Raw genomic sequence first — 15981 nt, 5'->3', positions numbered from 1 at the left:
CCTCACTTGACATAAACAAACATTCACACAGTCCCCTGCCCCTCAAGTGCATCAATTTGCCGTACACATCATCAGTCATACCCAACCTACATAGACAAGGGAGGACATTGATGGATGTTTTTATTGTTTTGGCACATAAGGAGTAGTTGTACAAGTTAGACATGAAGTGTTAGAGGCTGAATGCTGCACCCAAAGCTGTAAGACCGCTAACATGATGAACTCTGACACAACTTCATAAAATAAAGACCACACTATGCAATGGAAGAACTTGTGGAAGAAAAAAAGTACACTATAATGGGAATATGGAACATTTTACAAAGCCCACAAAAAAGGCAGACGGGGGCTGGGAGGATTTGGGAGGAGCTTTATGGCAATTATAGCCATAAAGTTAAGAAAGAAGTTGAATTGGGGGCAGCTCTCAATAGCTTAAATTGCTGGACACAGTCATCAGTAACACCTTTTCGTCAAGCTCAGTGACCGGCTGTGTTTAGAGAGGGGACTCGGAGATGAAAGAATCTCACATGACAATAAAATAGACAGGGGAGACACAAGATTTAAGTATTGAGAATCCAAATCTTCAACAAGGAATAATAGTGGAGTGTGTGGTTCATTGCTCATTTGATTAATGGGTTTATTTTACCTTCTCAAAGTTGACATAATATCATGTTTTGGGGTAATAAAGACAACATTATCAACCTATTTCTTAAAACAGCGTCTGACTTTTTTTTTAATTCAAAACATTCAACAGACAACATGTTACAAGTATTTTGTTGTGACTTTAGCTTGAAATCCGATACAATTAACTGTGATTTGAAAAGATTAGCATTTTACTCTGAGAAAACAGGCTTCTTGAGAGAAATCTAATTCATGTTGATCCTTCTTCATTGTGTTTCACTCTGGTTAATCAGTGTAGGTGGAGTTTCCTGCAGAGTTTCAGAGTCTCAGTGAATGACAGCTGTCACTCTTTTGTGCTCCCAGCGCACCATCTGGTTTGAAGCTGACTCTGCTGTAGATGCTGTTGAGGGGCTGCATGTCTCTGCGCCGTCCCCCAGATCTGAAAGTACACCTGGGGACAGGACGCCCACCGCTACCCTGGAGAATTTCCTTTCTCACAGTCAGAGCCTAATTATACTCACATCTGTACATCCTGTTGTAGTTTTGAAGTTTCTATTCAGTGGGGCATGCAACAACATTAAAAGTTCACCAGTACACATGATACTCTTGATAGATGGACAACAGTGATGAATAAACTGATTTATTTCAAAATAAGAGAGTTGTTTATTTAAGGATAGAGGGAAATTATATCTGAAAATAATTAAAGGGAAATGACATAAAGGAACAGTGAATATTTACCAGTTAAATCCTTACCACAGAGGCCCGAGATTTGATCTGACATCAAGACCGTTGCTGCATTTCCTGTCTCTCTACAGCTGCCCCATAAATATTGATTCTATCAACATCCGACAGAAATGATAAAATGCGAGAAAAAAATATCAAAAAAGCCCCAACATGTTTTTGTTTTTGTTTCTGTGCCTTAAAACATCATGAATGTATTCACATTAGATGTGTCTACAATGAACTACATATGTAAAGTAAGTGTAGATATTATCAAGACAAATCCCAATACTTGGATATTACAGCAAAACCCACAGAGCTCATTAAGTTGAAGCACCTTATCAAAATATTTCATGCAGGAGGGCACATGAAGGTGAGCAATGAACTTTCTGTGTGTTTGCACAGGTACAACATCTTAATGATGACTGAAAACACGAGGCCGCTTTTCCTCTGCCAATACTCAGCAATCTGCACATTCCGTCCACTTATTTTGAATGCTCCTCACAGCAGTGTGTGATTACTTGAAAGTCAGTCGGACATCTCTCTTTTGGCAACAACAGGAATCAGCCGAGAGTGAAAAACAAAACCTTTTGTCCCATGCTGTCGTCCTGCAGCCCTGGTAATAATCCTAAATCTGACGTGTTTTTGGAACAACATATTCAATCTGTAGCATACTAAATGTAGTGCAGTTAATATTACAGATGTAGGGTGGGGACACAAAGGTAATAACAAAATACAAAAACTTCAATGTGCTATTTCTCTATAAAGTAAAGTATTGTTAAACCTGTTAATTATTCTCAGATGAATGTATCTCCTAAAGAATGTATGGGTTTGATATAATACAAATTGAGAAGGTTATACGAGGACACAGCTGCACTCCCTCTCTCATGGGCAGGACACACTGAAATAATCCAGGTCACTGATCAAACCTCCAAAAACACAACCCTTGATCAAGTGAGCTTCAACCCCCCTTCACAGACCTCAGTTTTCTTCATGTGAGAAAAATGACGAAAACATTCAAAAAGGAACAATTAACTTTGATTTTAACATGTTTTATTTCATGTTAATAAAGTTTATGTTTATTGTTGTTATGTTGATTTCTTGTCTAATTTTAGGAAGCTTTTATATTTATTTTTCAATATTTGCATTTTCCTATTGGTTTTAAATACAAGATACATTTGTTCGAAAATACAAGGTACATTTATTATTAAGAATTATTATTATTGGTGTGTTTACATTTTCTCCTCATTTAAATTTAAAAATGTTCTTTAAAGAATTTATTTTTCTGTAAAGTACATGTAAAGTATGAATTGTTCTATTTCAATAAATGTGCCTTTGCAGACCCTAAACATTCCAATTATAAGAATGATTGAAGAGAAATGCAGAACTAATGCTCTATTGCTCACATTTATAGTTCATATTGTTTGTTCTGATTCACATGCCTCACAGATTGTGGTCCCAGTTGTGCAGATTGTGAGGCTTTAATGCAACATGGCAGCAAAAACAGCAATAACGAGTTGCCAAAATATAGAGCTCGGGGCAGAGATGCTGTCGGTTACAGTGCTGGCCAATAAAAAGGGGCTGTGCATTTCTTTGAGGCCTGAGCAGTCAGTGAAAGGCACTGTGGGGTCTCCATAGTTCACATGGCAAACTCTCAAACACCCACGGGGGGGTTGCGCTCCCTCCCTCCCCTGTCATGCCTTAACTGAGGCTAGTGTTGACACAGTGCTGGCCAATCTAATTTTGATTGTCAGGAGCAAGGAATGGTGATCCTCCCCCCGCCCCCCTGAGATCATCAAGTTCATTTCTCTGGCTGCATAGGGATTTTTTTCCTTTCGGCCCCCCCCTCCATCTCCCCATCTCCCCACCACTAGAACAATATTCAGCCGTTCCTGGGCCTCTCAGAGTGAGCTCACTGGAGTTAATCTCTCAGGCCTCTCTCCTCTCTATTGCTGCCTCTCTCTCACTCGCACTCTCTCCCTCTCTTTCTATTCAAAAAGCCATTCGAGAACAGCTTGAATTAGTGACAGTTATTATTCAGACTAATGAGTAAAATCTCAAAGGCAACAAAAGTGGACTGTGACATCGGCTATAACAGCATTCATAAATCATTCATTCTTGGCAAGAGAGATTTATTAATAAGTGGGTGACAAATATATATTTCTGCAACTTATAAGATTTTAATTGATCAAAGACAACAGCGGTGAGGAAAACAGCAGATATCTGTGTGTTTGAAGTGTGAAGTGTTTAGAGGGAAATCTGTGAAATATCACGAGGCCTTCATTGTTTTCCAGATCTGTACCATCAGAAAAGACAGATGGCCCTCTGCACCTTTGTTTGTGGGTGCGTGTGTGACTGAGTGTGTGTGTGTGTGTGTGTGTGTGTGTGTGTGTGTGTGTGTGTGTGTGTGTGTGTGTGTGTGTGTGTGTGTGTGTGTGTGTGTGTGTGTGTGTGTGTGTGTGTGTGTGTGTGTGTGTGTCTCAGAGACCATGGGAGTAAAGAAGGTCAGGCTTATTGTCAATATTAGTTCCAACTTAAAAAGCAATTTATTACCTCAATTCTTAACAATTCACACAACCCTTAATTTTTAGGCCCACTGACCATAGCTGTGATTTCATTCATTATTCATGCATTTTCTGATTTGGACACTCCTTTAGTTCAACGCTTTCCATCATTTTGGATTTAAGTATGCATGATGAGTTCATCCAATAAAGGGTAACTCAATGTCTTTTGTGTATTGCAGAACGAGGGGGAAACTGCCCGGTGACAAACTATGACATTTGGTGTGGGCCTCTGAGTCACAGTAATCAAATTCAAGCAGTCACTGACACTAAGACAGACATTAATTTTCTCAATGAATTCCCAGCCAATGAGACACAGTGACAGTCCAGCAGTGTGTGGCTTTGTGCTGTAATTGAAACTGAGATGTAATAACAGAGAAGAAATTAGGGATCAGTTGACATGAATGGATCAGTCAAGCTACCTGAATAAAAAGCCGGCATGGAAGAATAATGGAGATGATCAATCATAATAGTTTTAACCAAGGCATTGTGGGATGCTTGCATTTAAATAATAGATATATTAGCTATCCATAAAACAGATACGGCACTTCAAATGAAAATGTTTAATTGATATTTGTCTCTTTTACCAAAGTACTTCTCAATAATGCACAACGTATCAGGGATACAACTTTAACTGTGACTTGCAGGAAGTGTGCCTGTACAATTTCTAATGCAGTATGACAATTTGGCCAGATGGGGGCACTACATCTAAAGGTCAAAGTTTAAATTTGTCCCAAACACTCTTTGCATCCTGCCCTCAAATCCCTAATCTTAAACTATTTAAATAATAAGAACATTTAAACATGTATTTTGTTGGCTAATGCTTCAGAATAAACAGGAACAAAACTCGTCTCTGCCCAGTCGAATATCCAAAACAGTTACAAAAGTTCATCAAAAGATCAACATTGAGTTTGTGCACAAAAATATTCAAATGAAATCACTGGGGTATTCATGAGCAACCAGGAACAGCTTGGCAGAGAGTGTACAGAGACATTCTTGTCAATAAAAACATTGATTTATTTATTTAAAATTAAACAAATAACTTAAGGTTGAACAATTGCACTATTACTTTAAATTTGACTTAATTTTCAGCATGTTAGCAAGTATTATGCAAAAACTCAATGTTTTTTTCAAATTTTAATCCCGGTAAATATTATCCTCTCAATAGCAATTTTAAAATAATGCACAAGATCAGCTAACGTTATACTTTAAAACCTTAAAACAGCAATTCCTCAACCTTCAGACTCCCGTTCTCAAAATTGGCAAAAAACAGTTTGCACGAGCTGCGGGCCCCAACTGCAGATTATCAGAACAGAAGTAATCTTGACATTACAGAAAACAATTTCAAATCGAAAGATCAAAGGTGAAAGGTCGAAATTATTCTGTCAAGGGTGTTGGGTTCACTGAGGGGGAAAACTGACCAAACCAGAGGGCCCCACATTAAAAAAACGCACAAACACAAAACTAGATTAGATACACATGTATATCTCTCCGAAACAGTTACACATGGATCCTTAGTTAAATAAATGCATGTTTAAAAACTAGAGACGGGGTGAGATTTAAAGAGGGGGCAGGGTGTGTTGGCGTAGGTGCATGATTTGCATGCTGTCAGATGACAGCCTTGCGGATGAAGAGCAGTAGCCCCCCACTCTCTGTCCGGAGCTTGGTGCTCCCCACCCCCTCACTCAAACACCTCTCCATACCCCATGGGAGGAGGTCTGTTGCGCTGCGGCCACACTAAATCAACATCGTCCTAATGAGGTGTCACACTTGACCCCCAGCAGCCTCAGCCCCTCACATGGGTGTCAGAGCCACAATGAGCAGCCCTCCATCTCCAGCGCCTGGCTGACACATTTTGATTCATGAGAGAGCCTGGGCCCTGTCAGGTCAAAATTACCCCAATCAAAATGCCACCATCAACACATTCATCAACCCTTCCTCTTAAGCCACCCATTTTTGTTTCTCTTAAAAACAACAAACAATACTTTTCTGAAAATCAACAATGCGTTCTTGTTCCTGCTCTGCATGCACCGTTTCTTCTGAGCCACACATTTGCACACAATGGTGAACACCTTACACACAAATGCATGTTCTCACTGCTGACCTCCTATTGCAGCCAGAAGTGATACGCCTGCTGTCATTGGTTGGGGTTCAGCCTTTCTGCTCCTAATGGCTCTCTGAGCGATGAACTCTGTCCCCCAGGTGTTGGTAAGCCTGTCCTCTGACCTACTGACCCAAAACAGTCCTAATGTGAACAGGTCCTCACAGCTAATAACAAACTGAGAATGAAATCTGTGAGGACTGCCCCACTGAGTCAAAACAAAGTGAGAAGCTCACTCATAGCAGGAGGTGAGACATTATCTTCGCTTGGTTGTGCGGGCGGATCAATCAGCTTGTGGTGCCCAAAGATGAGACAAGTAAAACTGTTTCCGATGGTGGTAACAAGGCCAAGAAATACACTCCTGAAAACACACATACAACTACAAAGATGAGTATTGACTATAGAGGGAACCTGCCTGCCCCTCTTCCCCTGGAGATCAGCTCCTTCATTGTGAACACAGCTGAGACTTTCACCTTCCTGGGATCAACCCGGGACCAGATCATCTCCTGATCTCCTAATCAGCCCGGCGGCAGCAGATGTTCTTCTCGACTCAAATGAGGAGGATCAATGTCAGCCACCAAGTCCAGCCCCGCTTTGAAATCAATAAACTTACATTTTTTTCCATCATTGTTCGTTTACAGTTTCATACAACCTTGTTTTTTGCTTTACAAGGACAAGCTGTAAAATAATGGCCCCTTGCTGAGAAGATCATTTACTGTCAGCTGACACTCAATGCTGCCCACTGAGGCAGCCATCTGCTCCAAAAACTTTCCCCTGGGATGCAAGGGTAGTCCAGTCACACCAGAATACCTGACGGGTCAAGTCTGCAGCCTCTACAAATGTCTGTGATATCCTTGTCATTATGTTTTCAAAAAGAGGATGTCACTTTGTATTACTCAAACTATCAACTAGCTTCATAGGATTTTACCAAAGTGTTATAATGCATGATGCACACACAAGGCTTGACATTATTGTGTCGAGTTAACAAACTCTCTGCATCATAAAACAACAAGAAAATGAAGGCAGTTGTATTAACTTAACGTTATGCCTCTAATGAAGCTCAGATGTTAAGACTGCTATAAACTGTAATTGATACAAATTGTTAATGTAAAGTAATAAAGCTGTCTTTGTTACAACCCTACTCCCACCAGTGTCCAGATTTAGAAAGTTAATTGTAATGGCATGATAATAAGGCCGATCTTGAATTTATAACATGGTTGTGGTAATTGAAACAGAGTCTGGATTCTGGGATAAATTGCAGTTCAGATTTAAGACTACTTTAATGGTTAAATCTAAATGAGGTGTGTTTTTGAGATGTGAGCTGCTGGTATCTGTAGCTGACTGAGTTGATGTTTTGGGCCTTGTTTTGACATCAGTGAATGTGATCTGGCTCACAAAAGACCTTTGTATAGGATTTATTGCCATATAGCAGTGATGATGTAGATTGCAATGTTGCTCCGCTTACCCCTCCCTTTCCAATTGTGTCAGAACACCTCATAAGGCTTCAGGTAACCAAAAACATTAAAGGCCCTTGTTGAGCCACAGTTTGGTTTGTCTGAGGAATATGGCTACCTATGTAGATACAAAGGGCTCATTCAGCAAAAGAAAACACATTTATTCATAATCTCAGATGATTATCAAACATGGTTATGAATATTATATTATATTTCTGTAAATAAATTGCCCAAATCCTACACACTCCTACTTTAAGCCTTAGGTCCTCTTTAATTGCTGTATAATGCAATTACTGCTCCATAATACCTGCATACCTTCTAACACAATTTGCAGCTTGAAAAAACAGATTTCAAACCTTAATATATGCAGGACAGTGTCATATCACAAACATATAATGCAATGCTTTTTCAGATGATCCACCTCTTCCATGTATCAGCTTAGGTTTCCTGGTCTTTCACACTCCTGTCACCAGCTGCCAGCAGTGCTAGTGCAATAATGATTTTCCTACTTAATGATTTAGCCATTATAGTCTCCCCTCCACACAAACCTGATCCCGCCGCAGGGCCAACAGGCTTCTCCTGTCTTCTCTCAAAGCTGCTCATTAAGTTCTCAGCAGCAGATGAAACATGACTCCTCTTTGAGTAGTTAAGCCGTGTTTACTGAATGCTCTGACGGATAACCTGCACTCAGAGGGACACATTTAGACAGAAAGCCTCCAGTTTTTGTCACGAAAAATTCTATTAGTAAATAATGCATCAGAATCAAACAGCAACTCAAGAAAATGTAATATAAATACGAAAGAAATCTGAAAGCATATGGAAAACAAAAGGATCAAATGTTAATGCTGCTTCATAGTTTTGAAAAGAAAGAGGACAGCTAGAACTAATTTAGTCTTAGTCTTAGCGGCAAACTTAAAATTATAGTAGGTCTTAGTCACATTTTAGTCAGGATGTAGTCAGTGGAACTCAATGCATAACTCGGCAGCAGTCAGTGATGATGCAAATAACGATAACAAGAAAGAGTCCAAAATCTCATTTAATGCTAAGTCAATGTGAAAAAAAAGCAAATTGTTGATGGCAGACATTAACCACCTAGTTAAAAATTTGAAAAAACACACCAAACATCTTAGCAACCACTTGACAGCCTCTATGTAAGTCCCCAGAAAAGTTAAATGGTAGCCGAAATCTTAATGAAGCCATATCATCTTGGTAAGAGATAATAAACTAAAATCTGAAAATGCTCGCTCATCGATATCAATTTTTTGTTTTGGCTACTCAAATTGGACTTTGCCTATATGTTCAAACTGACAAACTGTGACAAATTCATCATTCTTCTTTAACTCTTTGTACTCTTACATTTCTTTTTTTGTGTGTGTTAAAATATGAAGTTTTGTTTTTTTAACAACAGGAACAGTTAAACGCCCCTCCTCACTTAAAATGACACATAATGGAGGCCTGAGGGTGCAGTCCTTTGTGTTGAAGGAACTTTTGATTCAGTTAAACAGCTAAAACAAGAACCTTTCACGCCTAAACAATGGACTCCATTTTTAAACTTAGCACTCGACAAGTGAGGAGCAAATTGTATGTGTGTGTGTGTGTGTGTGATGTGTGTGAGTGTGTATACGAGTGCGCACGTCTGTGCATGTGACCCCCCTATGTCTAACAATCACCCTGACGCATACCACCCTTTCTCTCCTCAAATAAAAACAGAGTAAAAGGAAAAGAGAAATAATCCACTGTTGAAGTACTTTACGAGATCGTCCTCTCAACAGAAAAAGGACTGAGTATCCATGGGAATCTTAGCACGTTAGGGAGGCCTTTCTCCCTTCCTCTCATCCGCTCTCCCCCGCTGCACCCATGGACCAATGCAATTGTTTATTTTCTCCTATTGAGGCTGCTCCATTCACTGGCTCTCACATTTACTCTGCTCAATTGGAGTGAGACAGCACTTATTCGAGCAGAGGAATGTAGTGTTCCACTGACAGGGCAGCAAGAATGCAGAAGAAATAATTAAAACTTTTTAAAGGAAAAAGGTACAGCTGAGCATGAGGGGGAACATCGTCAAACAGAACAAAGCGGGACTGACAGGATTTTCTGCCGTGATGAGTATATCCACACATCACCTTGACACTACAAAGAGTATTTGAATTACGCACAATGCTAGAAAGTGGAGCAGGGATCCTATAAGGAGGTCTTTCATTCACTTTGCTTTCTTAACTGAACCTCTCCTGCAGAACAATAAGGCATTCTCCAGCCTGTTGTAAGATGTTGCCTGTCCTCCAACATCACTGCTAATGGCCTCAGCACAATAGCTGACAGCTGGACTACAGAGTTAATATCTCCTGAGGTCTGCTCTGTCTTGAGGAAGTAGTCACGATGACAGTTTCCTTCCCTGTAACAGTGGTTGCTAAAGCCTTCTCTGTTATCTTTCATCAGGGTGAATCTTAGAGGCATTGAGCAGCTGGTTGAATCATACCATCCAGACTGACTGACTTGGTAAAGATTATCTGCCCACGAACAATGCCTCGGCAAGCAGTTTGAGGTTGCTTCATCTTTGTTTTTGTGTTTGTGACACAACTATCCCGGCAGCTGATTACAAACAACAGCTTTATCTTTACGATCAAGTTATCAAAAATGATGCCTGCTGCTTCCGAACAGGTGCATGAAACATAGTTTTGATGTTTGTCATTTTCAGGTTTTTGCAACGTGGCAGTGAGTTGTAAATCTTATTTCCATGTTTTTTTAAAATATAATTTGTACTTCATATTACTTTCACTTCACATAAGAAAAAACCTAAGAGACATGTGGGGTATAGAAAAAACAAACATTACAATGGTAATACTTCACTATAGAGAACAGAATGAGATATATTAATAACCTTTTGACTTGTGCACAGCAGAAAGCAGTTTGCTATGTAATTATTGGTCAAAATCACACTTTCTCTAAACAATAATTTATGCTGAGTCGGTGCTAAAACTGGCCTCTACACAAAGTTGGTAACAGAGTGAACGTGAAAACAAAGCAATTCAAATCGAGACACTGAAAGTAAAAGTTTAAATAAGACAGTATAGGTGCTGGTTCTTGATCAGCATTTGAAATTCAATATCTGCATATTTCAAATGTCACCAATGTGTGTGTGTGTGTGTGTGTGTGTGTGTGTGTGTGTGTGTGTGTGTGTGTGTGTGTGTGTGTGTGTGTGTGTGTGTGTGTGTGTGTGTGTGTGTGTGTGTGTGCATGTGTGTGTGTGTTTTGAATGTGAGCAGCCAAGGGATTGCTGATTTGCTTTGAACTAACTTTGTTTGTATAATTTGTGTCTTCTTGTATACAGTCTATATTTTGCACAGGGACACCATGTAGTAATTCCCTTTAATCAGAACAACATGCTGAATGTTACTTTTGTAACTGTGTAATTCTTGTATATATTTTTGTATCTTGGGTGTAATATTAAGCAGTCTTTGGCTTTTTTTGCTGTAACTAATGAGAAGTTCCCCTCTGTGGGAAGAATAAAGGTATTCTGATTCTGACTTTAATACAGTCTGAAGTGATAACATTATGTGGATCTACAGTTTAGAGGGCCTATCGCAATAATTATTGAGGGCGCTTTCTCTGTACCTTAAGAAAAACATTTAGGTAAGGTGATAACGATTGAAAGTGAACGGAGCCTGCACACAACTACATTTGTTGCGTGTTGAATTTGTGTGAAATACAATAGGAGGATATATTGTCTTCCTAATCTTCCTGTGTATTCACAGCTTGAACTGGAAGTATCTTTTCACAAATAAAAGGGAAATTTGCAGAGGAACAAAAGATTTGTTCTGCAGAAGATCAGTGACATTTGTTTCCGAACCCCAGGAAGGCAGGAGGTCGCACACATGAAACACAAGTAAATCTTACCTGCCCTCTACTGGTTACACACATCCAATACACTGTGATTAAAGAAAAAAACTTTTGGTGGTAGTTAGTTCACACTCATAAAATAAGTAGTGTTACTTAAACATAAATACATTTTTAAGGTAACTTAAACATAACTTTATATACTGAAAGTATTTCCATGTTATGCTACTTTGGGTACTACCCAATTACATTACAGAGGATACTTTATCTGACAGTTTAAGGAGATTAAGAAGATTCAGATTCACAGATTCTCATTTCTTACCAGCTGTAACTTTAATTGAAGAACATAATGCATCAATACGTTTTATTCAATAATATTTTGATGCAAATAAATTGTACATTTACTTGAGTAAAAGGCTTTTAGTGTAACTTAATTTACTTTAGCAAAAGAACATAATAGTGTTATAGTAAAAGTACAAATAACCTTTTACTTAAAAAAGAAAAAAACTGATTACGTCTTCAACCTCTGGTCCTCTTCTGTATTAGGCAGATGTGACATTTGATATGGGCACACACACACACACACACACACACACACACACACACACACACACACACACACACACACACACACACACACACACACACACACACTATTGGAGAATATGTTACCATAACGAGGTCAAACCGCTGCAACTGTAAATTGAGACCTTTATGAGATAAAGCAAAAGGTTGCAAGTTCTACCTTTTAGCCAATCACAAGGGAAAATGTAATGTAGAGGAAGTTATCACAGACAGAGGGGTAAGAGCTGAAAAGGGATTTATTTTTCTCTGTGGTTTTTCATGTAATACCTAGTAGCTGCTTGTTGCATAGACTAACCACCCTGCCACACAACAGCAGCTGCAGAGCCTCTCTGTGATCTCTCAGGATGGACGCCTACACCGAGTATTATGATTACTACAATTTTGATGACGTGGATTGTCCCAGTTTACACATGCGTGGCTCCAACATCTACCTGCCCATACTGTATTACCTGATATTCCTCACAGGCATCCTTGGCAACCTCTTTGTGATCTCAGTGGTGGGCAGCAAAGGTAGGAAAGGTGGGCGTCTGGTGGACACCTTTGTTGTCAACCTGGCCTTGGCAGACCTCGTCTTCGTCCTCACCCTGCCTCTGTGGGCCATCTCTGCAAGCAGTGGCCACTGGGACTTTGGGGCGGCTGGAGACCTTCTGTGTAAACTGAGCAGCTACATTATAGCTGTGAACCGCATCTCCAACATCTTCTTCCTTACTTGCATGAGTGTGGATCGTTACCTGGCAGTGGTGAAGCTGATGGATGCAAGGTATCTCAGGAACAGCAGGTGCGTCCGGGCTACATGTGCTGCAGTGTGGTTGATTTCTTTGATGCTGGGTATCCCATCTCTCCTCTACCGCAGAGTAGAGTCCTCAGGGGATGCACTCTGGTGTGTGGAAGAAAACAACTCGCCTTTTTTTCTGGGCCTGAGCCTCGCCATGGCTTTACTCACTTTTGTTATACCTGTGTTGATCCTCGTGGTCTGCTATGGCACCATAGTGATGCATCTCAATCAGCACTGTGCTGCCAATCCTCGGGCTGAAGCACGGTACAGACACTCCCTGAAGATGGTCTTCTCCATCATATTGGCCTTCGTGGTGTCCTGGCTCCCGTTTAACATCTTCAAAGTCATCATTATCAGCGCGAAGCTCTCCAACGCCAACCTGAGTTGTGATGCTGAGTTGTGGCAGAATAACGGACTCCTCTTGTCGGGTTGCCTGGCCTTCTTCAACAGCTGTGTGAATCCGGCCATTTACTTTTTCCTGGACCATCACTTCAGACGAAGTGCTGAGAACTTGTACAAGAGTTGTACAGGGAAGCAGAAAATCCTGAAAAGCCACAACTCTTCAGCCTCAATCACCAATTTTGGCACTTCAGAGAGCAATGGGCCAGTCAGTGGGAGAACACAGCAACAGATGTGTGAGTAGGAGGAAAGGACATTTAACGTAATTTCCTTTTGAAGGGAGAAAAGTTATTGTGCTTTATCATAAAATGTGTCGTGCTCATCAGAATAGTGAGAGACTTTGTGCAGATTTTTCTCAAGGGATGTTTGAATACAAAGTTAAACCAGATACATGATTGCTTTTTTTGAGTAAACACTTTTGTGAATTTGCTCCGTCATATATCTTCTTTATTCTTATTTTCTACAAATATTGAATATGCTGTTTATATTGCTTATGGTGCACCATGCAGTAGTTTAGATTTATGAGTCAGTAATTGATATCTCATTGTTTTTATGAACAACCTTAAAGACATTCTTTCATTAGTAGACGTTTTAATTAAGAGGTTTAAATATAGTCTTAAAATGTGTAGCATAACTGAAGTTGCGTCACTTTTTTGATGTATCAAAGGCAGAGTGTATGAAGTTGCATTCAAAAATAAAAGCTGAAAAAATAATGACTATTTATAACTGACTGAGTTTTGACTTTGGACACCTTGGTATATTTTGTTGCAAGTTTTGCAATAACATAATAAAATAAAATAAATGTTTGATCAGTTAATAAACCTTCCGCAAAATAATTGTAAATTCAGGATGAAAGAATAAGATCATGATTCAAATTTGTTTTAATGTAAAAAAAGAGATGTTAGTAGTAAATTACAAGTTATTCCTCCAACAAAAACAAGAAAGATGTTAGTTTCACTGCAGTCATCAGCATATAGAGATGAGAGCGCTGCGGCTTTAAACCGTGGCATGCGCTGTCAAGACAATGATGTTTTGTCAGAATATATATAATTGAATTATGTTATGAATTGAATTATGAACATTATTAACACATTTTTTGTTAAAAACATTTGTTATAAACATGTTTGGAGCTTTGCAGAATTGTTCAAATAAATGTTGTCATAACCATTCAGTTGTAGTTCCTTGTACTTACATTCCCTAATAACAAATAAAATATGTATATATGTTTGCCTTTGTAAAGCTAACTAGCAGTTGTTTTTTTGCAATTTGAAGTAATACAATGCAGCCATGTACATTTTTTTCTGCAGTTCCTTACTGAGATGTAAATTTGATTTATTGTATGTTTTAAAGCAATAATTTGCAGATTGTGCAGAAATTCTCAATACTAATTCAATCATCTAACTCCAAGTCAACATTATTGTCAATTCCTCTATTTGGGTTATACAGACAGAGGGATCAAAATCATTTTTCTCACCATCACAGAGAATAAAAATAAATATATATATATATACTTATTGTAAGTCACTTTGGGTAAAAATAATGCACCAAATAAGTATCAGCATTGGCTATTAAGGTTTGTTTCGTTGTTTTTAGTTGTAATTAATAAAAGATTGTAGCGTATAAGAACTTTTGCATCTGCCAACAAATCACTGAGACACTGCCAAATGTAACTTCTCGTAAATCAAAGGTGTTCACATGAGTGTTAACGCCCGAGTCGAGTATATGAAAGTTCAAATGTTCATGTGTGCCAACTTTTTTTCTCTATTTGTGTAATTTCAAATGTGAAAAAGAGTCGTTGGTGCATGGCGGCAGAAATTTTCCCTCAACAAAATACCCAAATGTGTCTGGTATCAAGATGAACAGCAGTACAGAATTGTATTGTTGTTTAACATATGCTCATGCTTTTGAAAAACTACAGAACAGGATATATTCTAATGTGGCCGACAAATTCAATTGGTATAGGAATTAAGAATTATTTGTCAATACTTTACTTTTAGATTTTATTTTGTATTTAAAATAATTTGATGAAAACCCTGCATGACCATAACTGTGATGGATTTTGATCCCCAGTTCTTTATCCTGTTTCCCTGTAAACATGTTTTTTTACAAGTTAAAATAGATTTTAATTAAATGAATTGATGGGATATGAAGAGCAAAACTGTTAATAGACACACTTTTTTACAAGGTATTTGAATTAAATCCACAACTGTAATTTAAAGGTTTTAATCTATGAGTTCAGAAGTTACCTGTTGTGGTTTCAATGTCCCTCAGCATGCTTAAAAAATCTACTTTTGATTTGTTAGAAGTGTAATGTGTTATTTCTTCTTCTTACAGTTCTGTAAGATAGATAGTCTGGCATCAAAGTCTAGTAAACCAGGTTGAATAGAAACCATTTCATGAACTGAGTGACTTATTCTGCCAGACTGGTACACACAAAATGAAAGGTCTCACCTTGGCACAGTGGGCGAGCTGTCAGTCAGTTCCTCATCACAGAAATAAAAGACTCTCAGTTCTCACAGTGCAGCAGTAGTGCTATTTTTCTGTGGTTGTCAGACTCTCATTGCAACACTCATATTTTCAAAACTTCACTCATGCACTTCGATAAGTGAACTTTTCTTCAACTTGTCTAGTGAGTATAACTATTAAATCATGGGACCATTAAATCGGTGTAAGATGTTTCAATGATGATCAAAAAACAAAAATAGTAGCCTTTCATATTAAAATAAAGGTTCACCTGGAGCTGGCTGGTGTATTGACGTAAATGAAAGCACTTCCAGTCTTTGCGCCCCCTTAAAGGTGTTTACATATGTAAGTCAGCATTCACCTATAGAGAGGCAGAGGCTGCCAGGTGTCACATCCATTTAGAGATAAATGATTTCACATGGCAACCCTCTAATCATGTGATTTACTGTGGGTTTCTTGCTCCTTAAAAAATAA

The 15981-nt window shown here is 38.8% G+C and overlaps 1 protein-coding gene across 1 annotated transcript; it reads left to right on the top strand.

The window, feature by feature from the left end:
• The first annotated feature begins 12022 nt into the window (after positions 1-12022).
• gpr25 (G protein-coupled receptor 25) lies at positions 12023-14211 on the top strand. Its single transcript, XM_063910041.1, has one exon. It carries the CDS (start codon positions 12215-12217, stop codon positions 13286-13288), a length of 1074 nt encoding a protein of 357 aa, XP_063766111.1. The 5' UTR covers positions 12023-12214; the 3' UTR covers positions 13289-14211.
• Positions 14212-15981: the final 1770 nt, after the last annotated feature.

The sequence above is a fragment of the Eleginops maclovinus genome, chromosome 20 (genome assembly GCF_036324505.1).
Source record: "Eleginops maclovinus isolate JMC-PN-2008 ecotype Puerto Natales chromosome 20, JC_Emac_rtc_rv5, whole genome shotgun sequence".
Classification (NCBI taxonomy): domain Eukaryota; kingdom Metazoa; phylum Chordata; class Actinopteri; order Perciformes; family Eleginopidae; genus Eleginops; species Eleginops maclovinus.
This window is presented reverse-complemented; position numbering and strand designations above follow the sequence as displayed.

Excerpts from the sequence above, each read along its gene's own strand:
- gpr25 (XM_063910041.1), top strand. The coding sequence starts at position 12,215 with ATGGACGCCTACACCGAGTATTATGATTACTACAATTTTGATGACGTG.